General features: G+C 36.4%; 1 protein-coding gene across 1 annotated transcript in view; it reads left to right on the forward strand.

The window, feature by feature from the left end:
- The window catches only part of DNAH3 (dynein axonemal heavy chain 3), a 59,725-nt gene that overhangs the window by 25,058 nt on the left and 12,914 nt on the right, over positions 1-21,753 (forward strand). The window contains exons 27-51 of the mRNA XM_032197296.1: positions 658-772; positions 2,166-2,364; positions 3,047-3,155; positions 3,436-3,549; positions 4,855-5,031; positions 5,738-5,829; positions 6,257-6,476; positions 7,297-7,431; positions 8,624-8,735; positions 9,247-9,488; positions 10,103-10,203; positions 10,282-10,387; positions 11,725-11,854; positions 12,355-12,591; positions 12,960-13,063; positions 13,942-14,236; positions 14,702-14,881; positions 15,678-15,801; positions 15,893-16,049; positions 16,956-17,099; positions 17,746-18,412; positions 18,551-18,716; positions 19,046-19,262; positions 20,198-20,380; positions 21,255-21,453. Coding sequence (XP_032053187.1) covers positions 658-772; positions 2,166-2,364; positions 3,047-3,155; positions 3,436-3,549; positions 4,855-5,031; positions 5,738-5,829; positions 6,257-6,476; positions 7,297-7,431; positions 8,624-8,735; positions 9,247-9,488; positions 10,103-10,203; positions 10,282-10,387; positions 11,725-11,854; positions 12,355-12,591; positions 12,960-13,063; positions 13,942-14,236; positions 14,702-14,881; positions 15,678-15,801; positions 15,893-16,049; positions 16,956-17,099; positions 17,746-18,412; positions 18,551-18,716; positions 19,046-19,262; positions 20,198-20,380; positions 21,255-21,453 — 4,525 coding nt within the window. The remainder of the gene's footprint in view (positions 1-657; positions 773-2,165; positions 2,365-3,046; positions 3,156-3,435; positions 3,550-4,854; positions 5,032-5,737; positions 5,830-6,256; positions 6,477-7,296; positions 7,432-8,623; positions 8,736-9,246; positions 9,489-10,102; positions 10,204-10,281; positions 10,388-11,724; positions 11,855-12,354; positions 12,592-12,959; positions 13,064-13,941; positions 14,237-14,701; positions 14,882-15,677; positions 15,802-15,892; positions 16,050-16,955; positions 17,100-17,745; positions 18,413-18,550; positions 18,717-19,045; positions 19,263-20,197; positions 20,381-21,254; positions 21,454-21,753) is intronic.

Genomic DNA, 21,753 nt, shown 5'->3' on the forward strand with positions numbered 1-21,753 from the left:
TGCATTTTAATGTTAGCTTTTTGTTTCCATATCCTTACTGAATATCTTAGATTTAACTTGCCTGTGTTGTTTAATACTAGTTGAAGATCTTATTCTGCTTACTCAATCACAAAATTCCTGTCTGACCATTTCTTCAGTCTGGTGAGGTTCCTCTGAATGGCAACACACCTGTAGGGTCTATCAACCAGTCTTGCCAGATTTTGTATCATCTGGAGACTTTCTGAGGATGTACTCTGTCCTGTTGTCTAGGTCATTAAAGAAAATTGAGACAGTGATGTAAAATATTTATAGTAAAGTGTGGAGAATCTTCGATTTATATTGATTTTATTAATTTACAATTTACTACAAATTTCCAGAAGTGAATCCAGATTCACTCAACGGAGTCTATACATTTCCTATGATAGAATTTTGGTATTTCTATTAGGAAGAAATAAAAGACTTCTGTTTACATTATTTTCAGGCCATAAAGCTCTCTAAAGTGTTTATAGTAAAATAAAATGCCAGTATATGAAAGAGAATTTAAAATGTTGGTGTAGTGCCAGGAGTTCAATTACTATGTTCTGTTAGAGGGGCTGCCTCCAATGATTGCACCCATGGGAGTTCAGGAAATGCTAGCTACAACATTATACTAATGCCTGTGTTCTGTTTCTGTGACAGGATTTCTTGGAGAAGAGCAATCTACAAATTGCAGATACTGTTGAGTTAGTGAGAGGAAAGCTGTCCAGTGGAGCCCGGCTAACTCTTGGAGCTCTTACTGTCATTGATGTCCATGGTAAATGTGCAGTTGCTGGTACTCTAGGGCCATGCTTATATATTTAGCTTGGTGAACTATTAGAGAGAAGCAGCTATAATACTTTCTTCACCAAAAGGACCATGGCATAAAATGAGCTAGAGAGTTAACATTAATTTTCTTTGGTTAATTCACGGAAGTTGAAAACTAGATATACTGACTAGATTCATGCATGAGCTAGCTAAGCTATTTATTTAGGCATAAGGACTTTAAGTAACCTTTGTGGGCTGCACAGTCTCAATTCTTTTCTGATTGGCCTCCCTTTTTCTTCCAGCAGCAGGATTGATGAGGGAGGGAGACTATTTACACTCTCACTGGGGAACAGCAGGTGGAATTCTCAAGCTTTGCTAACATTTCTACTGTTTTAAAGGAGTGAAATGGTGGTATTCTATGCATGTAGAAGCTCTTCACAAAAGTGAAGTTGGTACATATAACATAGCTGCTGTTCTACCTCTATGCTGGGAAAGGAAACTGCACCTTTGATCCTTGGTGGAATGGACACCCACTAGACTTAACTGCTGATGGGAGGCTCCTTAGAGAATTGAGACTAGAGGATTTAGATGTGTATTTAATGATCAGAAAAACACAACAAATATTATTTCTGCAATAATTAAAAACGCAGAAGTGTCAAATTCTGCCTTAAAAAATTTATTCTATCCCTGTAAAATATTTTTATGCTGCTTAGATCATATAAGGGCATTAAAATAAAAATTATTTCACTTTTTATTTTGCCACATGAAGCTGTGATTTTTTTGAACTTTTTTTTGAGTGCTTGCAGTCATTGTTTCTCTTCAGCTTGATTTAATATTTAATAACATTAAACTTGCTTCCTGGATTGTTTCTGTATGTAAAGGAAGGAAGAAGAAAAAGTAAGCTTTTAACTTTAAACATCATTCATCATTCAACCATGCAACTGGTGTAACTGTATTTATAGAGCCAAATTCTGTCCTAAACAACGTTCTTTTATTTCCTGTCTTTTTTTTCTGGTCTATATATCAGAGTGGAATTTGATCATGAGATTGGATTTTGTATCCTACTAAGGATTTAAATGAAGCCTTGTTTTTCTCCTGCAGTAGTGGGAAACAAGTATCCCATGTGGGTTGTTTCAGCTACTGACTGTAAGCAGCCTTTACACTGTTACTGCATAGTGGGCTGATGGATGTTGCTCAGCCCATTGAGCACTGGAACCTAAATCAAACTAACCTGACTCCCTGTACAAAATGGATGGAGATTTCTTTCTAACATGAAATTCAACCTACTACTCTGAATGTTTATTTACATAATTATAAGTAAATGTTAGCTTATTTATTCATTGTTTTAAGTAAACTAACATGGTAGAAATGTTTAGTTTTTTAAAAAAAATCTTTATGTGCAGCTCGTGATGTGGTTGAAAAATTGGTTGAAGACAAAATCACAGATCTGAATGACTTCCAATGGATTTCTCAGCTGAGATACTACTGGGAAGAGAACAATGTAATAGTGAGAATGATTACAACAGAAGCCAAATATGGATATGAGTATCTGGGCAATTCTTTACGTCTGGTTATAACACCACTAACAGATCGATGTTATAGGTAAAGCCATGTTTAAGAATAGCATGTTTTTTTTAGATTGGTCTATATTTAGTTTCATATGTTACAATTAATAATAGTAGGAACTTTAGCACATAAGATTTTCCCATAGGTTTTGGAGGCAGATTTTACATATCTTCTTTGTCCAGATATGGTAAAATATTTACAATGTTTAGATTTCTACACCAGTAGAGCAATAATTTCTATTGTATCCAATAATGTGTCTCTAAAAAAAGCTGGCAGATCATGGCACTGAAAATATAAAGAACTGTACAATAGCACTAGTCAATGCTTTCTCAGCCTTTTCTAAAAACTGTCTGCATTTATAAAGCCAGCCTCAGGTTCTTGTCATGGGGAGTGCTCTTTGATGAAAAGGTGTGTTTTTGCAAACTCTGACACTTTCCCTGTGGCACTGTGCATTTGTTTGTGCAACTGAGGGTATGCAGAGTGGATGCATGTAATAAAAAGCCTTGACATTCCTTTTAGAGCAATTGGATGAAAGCTTCTGCTTCTGAGAGTCATTTATGAGACAATAAAAGGTTGTTGGCACAAGCTGTAAAGTTGGTAGGGAACAAGTAAATCATTGCCAGGGGAACCTGTATAGGAAGAAAATTGGTTCATTCCTTCAGAAGCGATCTGCCATTAGAAACTACTATTTCTATTGACTGTATTCTTGTTTACATAGGACATTAATGGGTGCCTTGAAATTAAATCTTGGTGGTGCTCCAGAAGGACCTGCTGGGACTGGCAAAACAGAAACAACTAAAGATCTAGCAAAAGCACTAGCTAAACAGGTACCAAAATATAATCTTTTGGTTTGGTTTGTTTTTTTTTCTGGATATGTAGATAGATCTTGCAATGTCATTCTTAATCAAGTACTGTTCATTCTCTACCTGTACTTTATTCACAGAAATAGTTGGTAAGAAGCACATGTTTAGAAATGTGTCTATATGTTGTCCTAGTGTAGTCATCCAAAATTGGCAATAATAATCCCTTCCCATTTTAGACGCTAATAATTTTATAGTGGACTTTGGATTCATACTGAGAGATGTTCTCTGTGTGTTTTTGTTGTAGTGTGTGGTCTTCAATTGCTCCGATGGTCTTGATTACAAGGCAATGGGAAAGTTCTTTAAAGGGTTGGCACAGTCTGGTGCATGGTCCTGCTTTGATGAATTCAATAGAATTGAGGTAACTTCTTAACTTAGACAAGTAAAATGAGAAAGCTTTAATCTAAGACACAAGAAGTTCTAGATTTAGATATCACAGCATTATTGCCGATTATCTACTTTTATTTTGTGTAGCCTCTTTGTTTTTCTGATCAACGCCACTGAAGTAGGTACTTAAGCGACTGTTGTTGGAGCATATGCCCTGCCTGTGCTGTGTTGCAGAAGTCTTGTGTTCTGGGTTTTCTAGGTGAAAAAAACAAACAAACAAAAAACAACAACAACAACAACAAAAAACACACTACCACCAACAACAAAAACTACTCACATGCTCACATGTGATTTCCACTTTTGTTTGTGACAATCATAGTTAATTTGACTCCAGAGTTACACAGATTTTTGTGGGGAAAGAACTGTCCACCTCTTTTCCTTGAGGCTGCATTTATATATGTCCAACACAACACAGACAAATCTCAGTGGAGGAATTCCTATGATGGCTAGTTGAGTGTCACCAAGTGACCAGTTTAACTAACTGTGTAACCAGGTGCATCTAATCCCCTCCTTGGTATTGCTCTGATACATGTGTATATACACACACATATATATGTATATGTGGGTGGGTGTGTATTTTTTTTTATTTTGTCAATGATGACTTTAGACAAGTTTTATTGTTATTTTGGTGGAGTTAGATTTAGATCAATATTAGTAAGTCTGGAAATTCCATGAAGATCAGTTTTGTATGTTTTAGTATCTTTAACATCTTCATTTCTCCATTTGTCTACTGTAATTTGAATTCTCATGACTCAAGTGTTAGCATTCTCATTTTCCAGTATTCTGCAATTTTAATATATTAAAGTACTGCGAGTTAGCCCTAGGCTGCTTTATTCATTCCTTACGTTTCCCCTCAATTTGGAATATTGAGTAAATCAGTCTCACTGAAACCCCAAACTCTTTATGTTGTCTGAGACAAAAGGCAAGTGCTTTTGGAGGCCTCTAGAGGGAGTTCCTGTCCACCTAAATTTAGTGTCTACATTCAGGCAGATCACCTGGAGGCTTCCAGAAGCCGCTGTTAATATCTGTGCGTTGGTTGGATAGGGAATGGGGGGTACTAACTTTGAGAGGATAGCTTCAATAGGCAGCTAATATTTAGGCTCAGTTGTCAGACTAGGTATTACATAGAGTGATTTTCACCTGGAGGAATGCAACATATAGCCACCAAATCACGGAATCACAGAATTACCTAGGTTGGAAGAGAACTCAAGATCACAAAATATATAAACAAAAGCATTTTCCATTGTCTGATGTTTTCCTATCTGTTCTGCCTTATTAGGTTGAAGTATTATCTGTAGTTGCTCAACAAATACTTAGTATACAGCAAGCCATTATTCGTAAACTCAAAACATTCATCTTTGAAGGCACAGAGATCTCTCTTAATCCTACCTGTGCTGTGTTTATCACAATGAATCCTGGGTACGCTGGACGGGCAGAGCTGCCTGATAATCTGAAGGTAAATCTGGAATTTTCATTTATTCTGGAAATGAAACAGAATTTGCTTCTTCTTACCTGCTTTAACAAGAAAAGAAAGACATTAATAAAGTATTACAATGATATAACTTATTCTGCTCTGCTATTCACTAAGGTTTTATAAGTTCAGGATTGTACAAAGTGCACAGACAAAAGGTCTCAGCCTGATAACGCTGATACCTGTTCACAGCTTTAACTGTGCTCTCTTTATGTGGAAATTCTCCTAGTTTACAATCCTTAGAGTTCCAAACCCCAATGTAATTATAACTCTGCAAGTTCCTTAGACACTGCAGAGAGACTGATATGGTCCTAGTTCTTTTCCCAGCTTTGGCATGCATTTTTTGCATGACCTTGTACAAAACATTAACCATGCCACATGCTAGTCTGTCTATTATGAAAGAGAGATGAATAATAACTAATTTTTGTCTATGAATAGTTCCTTAAGATTATGACTCTCTCTAAATATTTGTTCTTTCAATGCTTAGCACAGACCTCTTGATAAGATCACAGTTCTAGTAACAAATCTAATGCAATCTCATTTAAGTTAGATAATTCCTAAAGTAATGAAAAAGGAACAGAAAGTATAAAAGTTGATAAATTTACAGAAATACTATTCTTACAAAATAAGCACAAGTTATTACCGTATTATATAGTATAAACTTATCTTTCTTTTTTTTTTTTTCTTACAGGCATTGTTTCGAACAGTTGCCATGATGGTTCCAGATTATGCTTTGATTGGAGAAATTTCACTTTATTCAATGGGATTTTTGGACTCTCGAAGGTAAGGCATGCTGAATATTCCACTTTGATTGAGTTGTCTCATTCCTATATAAGGCACATATGTATATATGCATCTTTGAGGCATAGAATTCTGGAAAGCTGTCCATGTTCTGTTTCTTCAGAAAGTGCTTTTTAATTTCCTACTTCATAATCACTCCTCATTTACCACATACTTTTGACAGATACATACCTCTACACAGAACCATTTGGAAAATGTATCGTAGTATCAAACAGAATTCCTAACTGGCACACACATTCTCTGGCATGTCACAATCTACAGTTTTGCTTCCTTGATGTTTTAGGCCATTTTACCACTTTTACTAGTTGGTGGGTCTGATAATCACTGCAGTGACTTTGTGAATATAGGTACTTATTTTCTTTGCCGTGTGATATATTTTCATTCTACATGTGGCATTTAATACCCACAGTCTTGCCCAGAAAATTGTTGCCACTTACCGTTTGTGCTCTGAGCAGCTGTCATCTCAGCATCACTACGATTATGGAATGCGTGCTGTTAAATCAGTCCTGACAGCAGCAGGAAACTTAAAACTGAAGTATCCAACTGAAAATGAAAGTGTATTGTTACTTCGGGCTTTGATGGATGTTAACCTTGCCAAATTCTTGGCACAGGATGTGCCATTGTTTCAGGTAAGTTATCAGGTGGGTGTGTTTAAATTTTGTGATGATGAGGTCCATCAGAAGAACCTGAAGACAGAATGTTTTGTTTAGAAGAAACAGGTTATCATCTTAATTTAGAACAGTTTGATCATGATACAGCCATATTAGTGTACAGTTAATTTATTCCACTGATCTGGATGCACTCTTAGGTTCTGTTGTAGCTCTTAAGTTATTCCATGAAATGTTTTATAAGATATCTTGCTAAAAGTCACTGTGTTGTTTCAGTAGTAGAAACCATTTTTTTGCAGTTTACATTCTAGCTTTGTACTGCAAAACAGGTGTAGACAAGTGAATTAGTCAATTAGAAATTCAAAGCCAGAATGAAAGCAATGAAGTTTTGCTCATATGCTGCTTTCATGACTACATTTCATGACTATGTTAAGCTACAGATCAGCCAATATTAAATTAAAGACCCAAAAGCTAAGGTGCAAGCACAAATAGTCATCACTCTGAAATTTCAGAACACATACACTTTTATTTAATCTCTGAAATTCTTTCAGCCTCTTAGTTTCCTGCAATACATTTTTTAGTGCAAATTTGCAGAAAGTTAAGCTTTCTTCTACAATATCAATATGTGTATGAAGATTGCAGGCATTCACTTATTTCTCATGGATGCAGAAAACTTTCACAGCAACGTTTTGCAATGAGAAGTTAGTTTTGTCCAGCAGAAGACATTTCACCTTAAGTTCCTGTATGAGTATTGTTTTACTTGTAGATTATTACACGTCAGGAATTTTCCCTTTTTTAAATCTGTATTTAAATAATGTTCTAATCTGTCTTTCCTTAACAGGGTATCATATCTGACCTGTTTCCTGGAGTGGTTCTTCCTACACCTGACTATGACATGTTTGTCAAGGCATTAACTGAAAATATTAGAAAAATGGATCTTCAACCTGTTCCGTGGTTTATTGGAAAAATTATTCAGGTTTATTTTCTCATACCTCTTGGGGGAAAAGAGTGTGAGAGCTGATGATTAAGAAATATTCTTCATTCACTCTCTGGCTATGTCATGAATGAATGAATAGCTAATTGTCTCCACGATCAGTTAAGATATTACAAACAGCATATTTTTACTGACAAAAAATATCATGAAGAAAAAGCCTGCTTTGCTCATAGTGAGTTTTGAATTCAGCCAGTTTGTGAAGGAGCTAACCAGTGAAACCACATCTTAGGTCTTACAATTCAGGATAGAAAAGTAAGTTGAATCTGTTAGTAACTGAGACAGCACAGCCTAGCAAATTGACCTCTGGACTGGAAGTCAGGCTCTGTTCCCAATTTTTCTTACAGTCCTCCTAGAGAAGTCTTAAAAGGGGTAGCATTTTTCATCCTTGTTTTATGCTTCACCTCCAGCTCTGTCTTCCCATTGTCTCCCATGTACTAGTATTTATGACCTTTTAAAGAAGAGCAGAAATACATGGCCTAGTGTTCCCTGCAACAGCAGTTCAGATGGTAATGGGCTTATGCTGCTTTGCAAAGCATGCTTTATCTTTCAATTAAGTAGTGGTAGTATTAACTAGTAAAGGATTTAAGCTAAACCATAAAATATCAGTTTTAATACCAACTTGAGATAAAGAATATTTTCTTAGGTGTTCCTTTTAGGGTTCTCTTTGAAGATGTTCCGTTTGAAAGCTTTGACTTGAGTTAATCAAATTCTAGTGGGGTGACTGAAGAAGTAACCACCCTTACTTAACCACCAAAGGCAGCCTTGGTGGAACCAGTTATATGAAAGATCCTCAGAACTGTAGTTTCAGTCCCTTTGTATTAGACTCATTGATAACCACTAATTTCAGTTTAGGTCTATACATTGCACTGTGATCAGCAGAGGCTAGTGAGTGTAGTCACAGTTCATACAATGAAGCTGTTACAGCTGAGGGATGACCTTTAAGAAAGAGAAAAGTAGGGGCAAGGACGTCTTAAATTGTAACAGCGTGAATTGCCGTAGTAATATGCCTGCACTCTGATTTGTTTTAATGCTTCAGTCAGCCTTAATAAAGAGCAGATGTTGGGCTGTTATTTTGTCCAGTTGTGTCTGCGTGCAGGAGAGATGCCTATGGTTTCGTAGACATTATGCTTATTTCTGAGCTATGTTAAAGTTCAGTCTCTTGTCACTGGTACAGATATACGAAATGATGCTGGTGCGCCATGGTTTCATGATTGTTGGAGATCCTTTGGGTGGAAAGACCTGTGCATACAAAGTGCTAGCTGGAGCCCTTGGTGATTTATGTGCAGGTAACATTGTTCAGCCACAAAATTAGAATCAACTTCATTTAATGATGTGTAATTTTTTTTTGTTTTGTTTTCTTTGTAGAGACATGTTGAAGTTGTTAGTCCTCCTGTATTCTCCTTTCTCATCTAGTTCTGTATGGTACATTTTTTCTGGAACTTTTGTCTATATTTACTGGAATATTAAAACATACCAATGTGTTTACACTTTCATGAGTTTTGTTAAGCTTTGTGTTTGTACGTAATACTCTTGCAAAACCAGGCTATGATGGGGAGATTGTAAATACCTCCCATAAATGTATAAAATCTCTTCTGCTCTGTTCTTTCTTTTTTTCATGTGTGTTTGCATATTGCACTTTGCACTTTTGTTGTACAAGGAAAGGAAATTCTTACTTAACTTCCAAATGTCTTTCTTTTTATCCTTGTGCTGCTAAAGTAAGATCCTTTCAGGAATGTTCTTAGTTGCTGAATTAAAATAGCCTATCAGATTTTCTCATCTGTTTGCCTCTTTATACAGCAAAATTAATGGATGAATTTGCTGTTCGATACAAAGTTATCAATCCCAAAGCAATTACTATGGGACAGCTGTATGGCAGTTTTGATCCTGTAAGCCATGAGTGGACAGATGGGGTTCTTGCAAATGCCTTCAGGGCACAAGCATCTTCTACTACAGATGATCGGAAGTGGATTATATTTGATGGCCCAGTGGATGCAGTTTGGATAGAGAACATGAACACTGTGCTGGATGATAATAAAAAGGTAGCCTGATTTTTGCCACTTACCTTATACTCGAACGTGTATACTTTATTGTAGTAGTAGCGGTATTATTACCGTGGTGGTCAGAGGACATAAAGGCAATAAGCCACAAGCCTTGGGAAAAGCTTATGTGCTTAAAAGCATTGCTTTTCCCCTCAATTATATGTTTTGCTTTAGTAGAAGATATTAAGCTGTTACTTCTCCCTAGAAACCTTGTCTTGCGCTTGTTTTATTGAAATGAGGTTGTTTTTTGAGGTTTGTTTATTGGCCATATTAGAAAACCAAAATAAGTAAACTCAGTTCTGGAACTGAAAAATGAACTTGCATAAATTACTTAGTAAATATATTAACTAAAGAAAAGCTGCAGGTCATAATTGCTTTTCCTTACAGAGTTATTTAAATATATAGAATTGTTCTCCCTGTTTCTGCAAGCCATTGCAGTAACACGTGGAAAAGTTGAGATGAGGTCAGATGGTGTCCTGTGTTACAAGAGCATGAATGAGTGAATGAGAAGTGACACTAAGTAGAATGTTCAGCGATTGTATGACAGGCCTTGCTTTGACTGAATGATCAGCAATGACATGACTACTCACGTTTAAGTGATGCTTTCCTCCTAGCTATGCTTAATGAGTGGTGAAATAATTCAGATGAATTCAAAAATGAGTTTAATCTTTGAGCCAGCGGACTTAGAGGAGGCTTCTCCAGCTACTGTTAGCAGGTAATGTGAAAGCACTCAAACCTGAAGTGTCCCACTTTGCACACCTATTCCTACACCATGGTTGTTTGTTCTTCCCAGGTGTGGTATGATCTATATGGACCCACAGCAGTTAGGTTGGAAGCCACTGAAGGATTCCTACATGAATACACTGCCTCCAAATCTACAGGAAGAACACCGAGAACTGGTGAGAGATTTAATTTTTTTGGTATAGGTTCCATTTAGCAGATTAAGGTGTTGTTCAGTTTATCAACTTGAAAGCTGGCATGCAGAACCAAACTTATGATTCTTTCATGATTTAGAGGGTCCGAGATCTACTAGAGGCTGTTGTAATTTATTTTGCAGTGATGGCTGTCAACCATTGTTGTAAGGAAAGTGCATGAGAGCTGGAGATGCCATGAGTAATAGAAATACAGTGTGGGAGAAACTGAAAGATTTAAAATGTTTTGAACTCATCCTTCTCTCTGAGACATTGAGAGTTTAGCTTGAGAAATACTTATTAATTATAATAATGTTATTATTATAGCTAAATCTTCAAAGGCTTAGTCACCTCAGGAATGCAAGCTAAATTGTCCTTCATGTGTTGGTTGCTTGTATGAATAAGAGGTCTTTGTGTTGTGTGTTACATCTTCAGTATGGATGCAAATGAAAGTAGGTCTTTGTGGTAATCAGGTATTAATCTAATCAAAATTCAAATTCTTGTTTATTGGTCATTAAAATCTAGTAAAAGAATAAGAAAAAAACATGTTTACAATTGGATTAGAGCTGAAGAAAGCTTTGGTTTCTGTGATCTGACAAGATACGCTTTGAGGAAATTGAGGATACGCTTTGCAGGAAATTGGGACTAAATTCAAAAGAAATACGAAGACTGTAAAAGCTCTTTATTGAAAAAGTCATCTTAGTTCATCAAAACAAAAAAAATATTTCTTAATCAGCAGATAAGTTAGTGCATCCTTTAGTGCATCTCCTTGAGTACTAGTTCCTATGAAGAGACTAGGTACTGATTCCTTTCCTGTTTTCCCACTTGAATTCATGGAGTAGATACCACCAGCCTTGGTCACTAACTACCCTGATGCTGTAACACTCCTTCAGGTACAAGTCATTGCTTTCCAGTACTCCAGTATGGCACAGTAGCTGTGCTGGGTACTCAGTAGAGGCCGATCCTTTTTAAAGGAGGATGAGGCCCACATGCTTATTCCCACTGGAATAATTTTGTTGTTGCTTACGCAAAGCAGTGGTCTCCCTAGGCTGAAGTACTCCTCTGCTGTCTGGACTACTATCTGGGTAGCAAGATTTCTGGTGAAAACTTTCCTTCACAGAAGCGGCTTGTTTTCACCATGAGATAATGACAGTGTGACTTTGTGCTCATTTATGTACTGCCTCACAAAGGTTCTTTCCTGATATTCTTTCCACCAGCTTGGAGAATTACTGATGCTTTGTGTTTTAATGAGAGAGAACTGGGCGACAATGGGAAATGTGGCAACTTCTGCATTGTTTTAAAGCCATTTTCTTTTCTTCTGGCAGGTGAATGACATGTTTATGTGGCTAGTAGAGCCCTGTTTAGAGTTTATTCACCATAATTGCAAAGCCATAGTACAAACATCCTCTATTCATCTGACTTACAGCTTGATGAAACTCTATACTTGTCTGCTTGGTAAGTACCCTAAGCCTCATTCTTTTTATTTCAGTTTTTCTTTATTTCCTGTGTCTCATAACAAGATGCAGATTATCAGATGCAAGGAAATACCAAAGGAATACCTTTACTGCCTGAGACAATATGACACAAATCTTTTCTTATGGATCAGTGTATTAATAATAGTGCTTTGACTACCATACAGAGCTTTCACACTGGGACATTGGTGTTATTACAAAACTGAACATGACCTTTTGAGTGTATTCCATGTGTTTTGTTTGCAGTTTGCTAGCATTTGAAGGAAAAAAAGAAAGAAAAAAAAAAAAAAACAAATTGTAAATGCTTCTCGTTCATTTTTATTTGTAACTAGTATTTTACACAGACAAGGGCCTCACTATCTACATTGTTTTTCTGCCACTGAAGACAGTGCTCTAAGTTTCTCTCAGAATACTTATGCAAAGATGTGTTTTGGATTAGGACTTACGGTTGTTACTGGAATTTAACTAACATTTGTGTTTTAGATGAAATAAAGCAACCTGAGGAAGAGGGGAAGGAAAGCATGTCTAGTCATCAGATCACCTTGTGGCTGCAGGGGCTTTTCCTTTTTGCATTGGTTTGGACAATTGGTGGGACCATTGATGCAGACAGCAGGAAGAAATTTGATTTGTTTTACCGCAACTTGCTAATGGGACAGGACGATGAAAACCCACGCCCTAAAACTGTGAAGGTTACCAGAAGCAATATCTTCCCAGAAAAAGGTGCTTCTTCATAACTGTACTTGCCTGGCTTTTTATAAAGCAGTAAGAAGACTCAGTAGTTTAAGGGAGAATAGAGTGCCTGTCAGATATTAAGTCTGCAGCAGAGCCACCATCTGCCAAGCCATGGGCTGCACAGTTGGGTGTCCTTTTAACCAGGTGTAGCATATGCCTCATGTACTTAAACAATGTAGCTGAATTTGACCTAAAATAATTTTGTGACGATAATGGCAGAGGAGGGAGAACGGTGTCTCACGAAAAAAAAACCTTCTTTATCTCACAGTGTTGGACTTCTCACACTAAAATTATAGAAACTTATTTTTATTCATTAATCAGAGGGTTTTCATATGTTCTGTTTTTTTAATTAACAGGGACTGTTTATGACTTTTACTTTTACAAGCATGGCAGCGGGCAATGGAACCTGTGGACAGATTATGTCACAAAAGAGGAACAAGTCATCTCTCCAAGCGCTAAGGTTTACATTGATACCTATCTTTATAGAAAATAATTATTTTGCTAAATGATTTAGAGGTTTAAATCAACTACCTTTGCTAACTCTGATTCTATTATATTAGGCTGTTTAATGTTTCAACAGCAACATTTCATTAATGTCTGTAGGCTCCTTTTCACCCCTATATCTTAGTTCTAGTATGACTAATATCATGATACAGTATGTATTAATTAGAGAAACCAAGCAAAAACCTATACTACTTGCTTGGGATATGGTGGGCAGTACTGAGAGTCCTGGATACCATTCATTTTCACAGAGTGGGACTTGCATTTTGATGGCATTTGTGAACTCAAGGGAAGTGTAGCACAGCAGAGATCTATCTATATGAAGTACTTATTCTGCAAGCATCATTTCAAAATAAATAATGTTTGTTCAGCTTTTCATCACATTGTACTTGCAATTTTATTTTCTATTAAGTACATGAGAAATGTAAGATTACATTTTATTTTGCTGTCTAAAATCTTTTCTTGATAACTAGTGCACAGTGCCCTATTAATGAAGGTGAGAGATGGGGAAGAGAAAGAAATTTTCATAGCTCTATGCTTTTCCCTTTGTACAATAGGGGGACAGAATTGAGCCATGTTTAGCCATGCAGTTCTCCTTTCAGGCTTTATATAGTGTTTATGAACTATAATACAGGTAAATACCAGTTGTGCTATTTATGTATAAACACTGAAGAAGTGGTGCCATCTATGCTATATAACAGAACCTCATTATAACCTAGATTTTCATCAGCATAAGTTTGTACTACAGGCTTCCTGTAGTTACATAAAAAATATTCGTGTAGGTTGTAATGTTAGATGTTTGATTTTCATGTGCTATTTTACTTTCCTATTTAACAGGTGTCTGAGCTGATCATTCCAACAATGGAAACTGCCAGACAAGTGTTCTTTCTTAAAACATATGTTGAACATAACGTCCCTTTGCTTTTTGTGGGTCCCACTGGCACTGGAAAATCAGCTATAACAAACAATTTTCTACTAAAACTACCAAAGGAAAAATACATCCCAAGCTTCATCAACTTCTCTGCAAGAACCTCTGCTAACCAAACCCAGGACATTATTATGTCCAAGCTGGACAGAAGAAGAAAAGGATTATTTGGGCCTCCTCCAGGGAAAAAAGCTTTAATATTTGTGGGTAAGACTGTTTTTTTCATGTTTTTATATTATTCAAATTCTGTTTTTAGGCAAAGGAAGCAATCCACTGAGACTAGTAATTTTGGTTTGCCTCAGTGCTTTTTGTTATCTTTTCAGGCATCCAAGGAAGGATTAGCACTGCCCCCTGCTGAAAGGTTTCTAACCGCTGAAGTGACACTTGTCTTCAGATTAGTTAATTAACTCATTTTAAACGTGTTGCAGTGTGACACAAAATAAAATACAACCAAATCACCAGCCACACTACATTAAACCCTGATTTTTAACCATGTCTGCAAATATAATGCCATTTTATTATTGTTTTAACGCAAAGTAAGAATAACAAGATAAAACCTTTTTCTACCTCTTTCATTTTTCTTTCTTGTTAGCTTGGAAAAAAAAAAAAAAAAAAAGATATGATTCCTAAACATTCAGGATTTTTTTTCCTCAGTACCTCTGTTTTCCATAGATGACCTAAACATGCCAGCAAAGGAAGTGTATGGAGCCCAGCCACCTATTGAGCTTCTCAGACAATGGATTGATCATGGTCACTGGTATGACAAGAAAGATACATCCAAGATTAATATCATAGATGTGCTGCTTCTTTCAGCTATGGGTCCACCTGGGGGAGGCAGGAATGATATCACAGGTAGGAAATCTATAAAATATAGTGAAAAGTGAAAAGATATCTATAAAATACAGTGAAAAGAGCACATATTTTTGCCACGTCTCTCTGGCTACACTATCAGTTCTCATCTGAAATCCTATCTACTGCTGCTAAGATAGGCTGTCTGCATTTATTTACAAGCATGTTGCCTGCAAATCTGTGATTCATGTCATAGTACCGTATGGGAGGTTATATTTTCTGATGAAAAAGTTGTGTCAGTAAAAGCCTTAATGTACCTATGGCTGCATCATTACAACCATTTATGTTTCATATTAACACCCTAGTACAGGTATAACTGTATGCACTCTGAGGAGGCATTATTAAAGTAACTATTCTGATACAGCTAATTTTTAAAAAATTTACTAGTGTATAGACTGAATTTTTTTAGGTGAGGGCTGAGAACAAGGTGAGTTGCTTTTGTAAAGTTTTACTGTACCTTTACTTTTTGTAAAGTTTTACATGATTGTCAGGGCTAATGTGAGCTGAAATTTAAATTTGGGTAATAGTGTCCCTGTTGTAATGAAAAATCATGTTTTTCATATTAAAAACAGTCCTTTTAAGAGAAGTACTGACATTAAATATAAACCAGTTGATACTGCTTTTGCATCACTGCTCAGGCAGAAATTTACCACAAACAAAATTGCAGAGCTGGAGCCAGATTCAAATGTTCTTTGAGTCCATCTCTTATGAGAGTCAATCCTAGACAAATGCTAGGTGAAAGGTGGAAAAGTGCTTGGATGTTGCTAGATTGTTATACATCTTTTTCTGTGTATTTCAGGACGCTTCACACGGCACTTGAATATTGTATCTATTCGTTCTTTTGATGACAGCATATTAACCAAGATTTTTACTGCAGTTGCTGATTGGCACTTCAGCAAAGGGTTTGAGTCCGTGTTTCTAAGGTGATGTGATATAGTTCCTGTAACACTTTTTTCATCTTTTCTTCTGCAGTGTCTCTGCAGATCTTATATTGTATCTCTTTTCTCTCTTCAGACTGGGTAAGATAATGGTCCAAGCAACAATGGTGATTTATAAAATGGCAGTTGAAAATTTTCTCCCAACTCCTTCAAAATCTCATTATGTGTTTAATCTACGAGATTTTTCCCGGGTTATTAAAGGAGTGCTGCTCTGTCCACACACTCATTTGCAAGTAAGCTGTAGTTTAGTTATGCTGCTGTAAGAAAGAGGAATGGGAAAATCAAATTACTGGTGTAATATTAGTAAGCAAATGTCTCAGAATACATGAACTACAATTTAAATTGATGTACAAGGTTGTAAGTCAGGATAGCACTTGAATACCTTACTCTGTATTTTCTGTCCATCTGTGACTGAGGGGAAACAGCTGTTACATTTGTTAATGTTCTTTACATGTATTATAATTGTGCCCAGAGGTCCAAGGTCCAACTTTTAAGGCCTGTACATCAAGTCACTTGTACTAGCAAAGTACACGTACTCAAGAAACAAATGTGGAAGAGACTCAGTATCTGTTTTACAAATAGTGAGCTCATCAGTGAGCAAGTCAATTTAGCTCAGAATTTGGCTGTTGTAACATACTACAATTGAATACTGGCAGATGTGTAGAATTTTCATTCTTTGACTTTTTTTCCCTTCATTTTCAGTAAAACTTTATGTTAAAGGAATATTAAAGGTTTTGTTTCTACTGAGGGAATGTTTTGGTACAGAAACAGATTTAAATGTCTATTCAGAGTGCATCTTGGCTGGCAACAGAGTTTGAGTGGGGTAGGGTTAGAGCCCTTGTCTTAGCAAGTTTTATTCTTTGCTTTATGTAGAAAAGGTGGGGAGATTTGATACAGGAAAGGAAAATACATTGGCATTACAGTCCCAGATTGTATTGGCAGGGAGGGTAAAATGGTCACTAGGTGAAGATGCCAGTTAGCAAATGCTGAGCCATGCACCGAATAACTTGAGATTGAAAGATTCCCACCAAGTTTAGTACAAGATATACCAGGTTGTGGATGAACATTTCTGTCCTTCTGTTTTCAGACAAATCCTGCCCAAACTATGTTTATACGAATTCTTGTATTTATATTTTCAGGATGGAGATAAACTGATTAGACTTTGGATTCATGAGATATACCGAGTTTTCTATGATCGCTTAGTTGATGAGGAGGACAGGAAGGTATTCTTTCATATGGTAGAAGAGACGACATCAAATAACTTCAAGCAGAGCCTTGATAAGGTATTTTTCAGTAATGTGCTGGGCCTAAGAATGAGACTGATATATTTTCAGAAATATTTAAACGTTGAGATTGCATTCGTATTGGACACATTTTGTATGATTTCTATCATTGCATTTATGGAGCTTGGATGGTCTTATATTTGTATTATGTATTATACATATCCTTATGCAAATTAATAAAATTATCTGCATGATTAATAACGTCAAAAGGATTCTGCATTGGTACAGAGGACTATCTGGAATAACTGTTTTACACTGTATATTTGTGCTCTTGCTTAACATACATTTGAATGAGCCACTGGGAGTAGTGGGTACATTTCTGAGAAAGCTTTTGGGAACTTGTCCTGTATGTGACAGCAAAATCAGTCTGTGAGATATGCACAGTGGAAACTTGCATGTCAGCCTATAGCATATTATCCCATTTAGGTGGTTCCTCCCTTCCCTTTCCTCACCTTTCCCCCACATTTCTGCCTCTCCCTTTCTTTCCTGTTTTCTTTGTTTTCTTCCAAGCTAAGGTAATAACTAGAATAGCTGGAAAACAGTGCTTCCCACAGTATTATTATTAGGTGATAAACAATGATAAAGGCTTTAAGAAAAACATTCTACAACAGTCTGAACTATCTGTTGATTCTTGTCTTTTCTTTAGGTATTGAGTCATCTGTCACCTACTGGCAAGGTCTCTGATGATAATATTCGCAGCCTCTTCTTTGGAGACTATTTGAAGCCAGACAGTAATGTAAAAGTGTATGATGAAATTACAGACTTGAAGCAACTGACAACTGTGATGGAATACTACCTGGAGGAATACAACAATATCAGCAGAGCACCGATGTCCTTAGTCATGTTCAAGTTTGCTATTGAGCATATCTCAAGGATATGCAGGGTATTGAAACAGGATAATGGACATCTGTTGTTGGTGGGGATTGGTGGAAGTGGCCGACAAAGTGCTACCAAGCTAGCCACCTACATGAATAGCTTTGAACTCTTTCAAATTGAAATTACAAAGTCCTATGGAATCAACGAATGGAAAGAAGATATCAAACGAGTGATGCTGAAAGCTGGTGTTGGTAACAAGAACGTGTCCTTTTTGTTCTGTGATAATCAAATAAAGGATGAAGCATTTGTGGAAGACATCAACATGCTTTTAAATACTGGTGATGTGCCTAATATCTTTGCAGCTGATGAGAAAGCTGAAATTGTAGAGAAAATGCAAAGTGCAGCAAGGACAGAGAACAGGAAAATCGAAGCTACTCCTCTTGCTACGTACAATTTCTTTATTGAAAGGGTGAAGAAAAATTTGCATATTGTCTTAGGTCTGTATATAATGTGCTATTTCTTGGAATGTTTTTTTTTTTTTTTTTTTTTTTTTCTGCTTCCTAACTCTGAACAAGCTTAGTTAACAATCGTGTGATTCTTTTTCTTTTTCTTTTTCTTTTTTTTTTTAAATCTAGCAATGAGCCCCATCGGTGATGCATTTCGGAATCGATTGCGGATGTTCCCTTCACTGATAAACTGTTGCACCATTGATTGGTTCCAAACCTGGCCTACAGATGCTTTGGAAATGGTTGCAAACAAATTTTTAGAGGACGTTGAACTTGAAGATGACATTAGAAAAGAGTATGAGTTTATCTATCAAGAAACATATGAAGCAAATATTTACCTCCCCCTTATTAGACATAAATGACCAGGAAATTGTCCCTATTAAATGGACCAAGCTAAACCAACTCTGTTATTTCAGTACAAGACAAAGATACCTAGATATATGTATCTGATGTTTCTGAAAGTCAGAACGTTCTTTGAAAGGAGTCTAAAATATTTCATATAATGGGAATTAACAATTCTGCCTTCACTAACACTGATATAATTTCATAGGCTTAGAGTAATTTCCTCATAGTTAATGTAAAAACAGATTGTATTCATGTATTAACAAGAAAAAATTTCTCCAGGGTTGTATCCATGTGCAAATATTTCCAAGAAAGTGTGAGAGCGCTCTCCATCAGCTATTACAGTACACTGCGAAGACACAACTATGTAACACCAACTTCATACCTAGAATTGATTCTTACCTTTAAGACTCTGCTGAATAGCAAAAGGCAAGAAGTTGACATGATGAGGAATCGTTATCTTATGGGACTTCAAAAACTCGACTTTGCATCTTCACAAGTAAGTCTCAGATGAAAACATTAAATATATGGCATATGCATATTTTAGTATCAGATCTGTATAAGATTATTAAAACTTATAAAAAAGTAAAGTTAATTAAATTCCCTCTTCACTGTGTTCATGATGCTGTTGATAATTTTCTACAGAAAGACATCGTGAAGTTAGACTACTGCTTAGTCATTTAAACTTCAGATTATATCACTTAATACAAAACTACATGAAGCTGATGGTACTCATGAAGCTGAATGTCAAAGGGAAAAACCTTAGTGATTTTGTTATTTCTCAAAACTTTATATCTAGAATTCATGCCTTGGCATCCTAGTAGTTATTACCCTTTATAAAATAGGGAAGAAGATGAAGAATATTTTAAGACATTAACAACATTGATTCCTGAGTAGAATCCCAGTAGGAAATTGATCAGGTTCCATGTAAACAGTCCCCTCTTCAACCCATCTGATCCAGGGACTGATCTTTCTAAGACGTAAAGTAAGGGGGCTTCCAGACACTTGCCTGATAAAGAAGAACATTCAGTTTGTAGCTGCTGCTGTTACTAATCCTGTTTTAATCTTAATTTCTTTTGGATTTTATATTCCACCTGTGTAATAAAGGATTATTTGGGGTTCTATAAACTGAAGCTGGCTGTGAAGAAAAAAAAAGTATGATTGATCAGTGGTGAAATTAAGCAGGTCATAAAAAAGAAAGCATACTGCATGGATGATTTAAAAACCCTCTTTAAGAATTCTATTCAGATAAATAAAATAGCTCTAGTAGAAACAGGCCAGAGGAGTATTTTAATAATTATTTAAGATCTAATGTCCCTTTTTAGATTGTATTTAACATAGTGTCTTCTGATCTTTCTTCCTAAGACAGAAAGATGTGAAATGCATGCAGATGTTTATAAAGATTTCTTCTTGATTTCCTGTTATGTTCATCAGGTTTCAGAGATGCAGAAAGAACTGACTGCCCTTCAGCCTGAACTGATTCAGACTTCTGCAGAAACAGAAAAAATGATGATCCAGATCGAAAAGGAAACAATTGAAGTAGATGCAAAGAAGGAGCTTGTGTCAGCAGATGAAAAAGAGGCTAATGAAGCAGCAGCTGTTGCTAAAGCTATTAAGGTAGTGTACAAGTGGTGGGTTCTAACATCTTTCCAAGTAAATTTGAGTTGTGATGATGTGTTAATGGGATGATCCAAACTCTTAAAGTAACAAAGTTGCAAGAGATGATGAATGAGACGATCCTAATATAAACAAGGTAAATTTTGGCTGCTTAGTGTATGATTGTATCTCACAGTACTGCATAGCTTCCCTTACTAGTTCATACCCCAAAAGCCAAATAGCTTTTATTTCTGTACTAACATATTCTGCTTCTCAACAGATTGAGTAATGAGTTTAGATGGTTTCCAGGCCCAGATATGGTTTGTTTAGAGTTAGCTGAGCTAACTTGGCATAGCACTGCACATAGCCCTCTTAGGCATAACCGAAGAGATATTGCCATAGCCAGATGTCTACAGCACAGAATGTCCTGTGGGAAGATGCAGGATTCCTCAATATATTTTGTAACCAGTTGGAAATGCCAGTGATAGATAATTACTGAGATCTGGGTACATGATAAAGAATCTAAGCTTCATGGTATTTATTTTCTACCTGATCAGCATTCTAAGATTTAACTAAGAACAATTGTATCTAACCTGTATTTTAATTCTCTTTGTCAGACCAGAGAGATTATGAGCTTGAAAGTTTGTCTGTCTTCATCAGCTATGAGTTAAGCTTAAGAAAGTTACAGTTTCTCTACAAACCTTCCCTCTTTAAACTGCTCAGACAAATTATGAAAGTAGTTGTCCCTTTAAGAAACACAATCTTGTGAAGACTCATTTTCATTAGGTACTTGCAGGCAGATAACATTCTCTGAGACCGTGTTGGAGAGGGATAATCAGATTGCAGACATAGTATTGTGTGAAGGGTTACAGGCATCTCCCCAATGTCTTAACAGGATGAATGTGAAGGAGACCTTGCTGAGGCCATGCCAGCTTTGGAGGCAGCACTTGCAGCTCTTGATACCCTGAATCCTTCAGACATTTCTCTTGTGAAATCCATGCAGAATCCACCTGGTCCTGTTAAGCTCGTCATGGAGAGTATCTGTGTCATGAAGGGAACTAAACCAGAGAGAAAGCCTGACCCAAGTGGCAGTGGTAATTATGTGATATTTCTTATCTTTGCCCTGGGAATGTTTGATGTACTTCAGTATTGGACTAGTGAAGTGCTTTTAGTGTCAATGCAGCCATGTGCACAAAAAGTGCATTTCTGTTAGCAATAACATAAAGCTACACTGAATAGCTAAGAACTTACTTTACTGTTGTCGAATACTGTAGTTGCTTGACTGTTGCATCAGCCTTGTAGATACGGTCTCACTGGGCACAAAGTCACATCTTCAACTTGCTTTGATCCGGTTTTGAGGTTGACATTGCCTTGAGGAGCTCTGGGAGCTGGAG

Source organism: Aythya fuligula, chromosome 15 (genome assembly GCF_009819795.1).
Source record: "Aythya fuligula isolate bAytFul2 chromosome 15, bAytFul2.pri, whole genome shotgun sequence".
NCBI lineage: Eukaryota > Metazoa > Chordata > Aves > Anseriformes > Anatidae > Aythya > Aythya fuligula.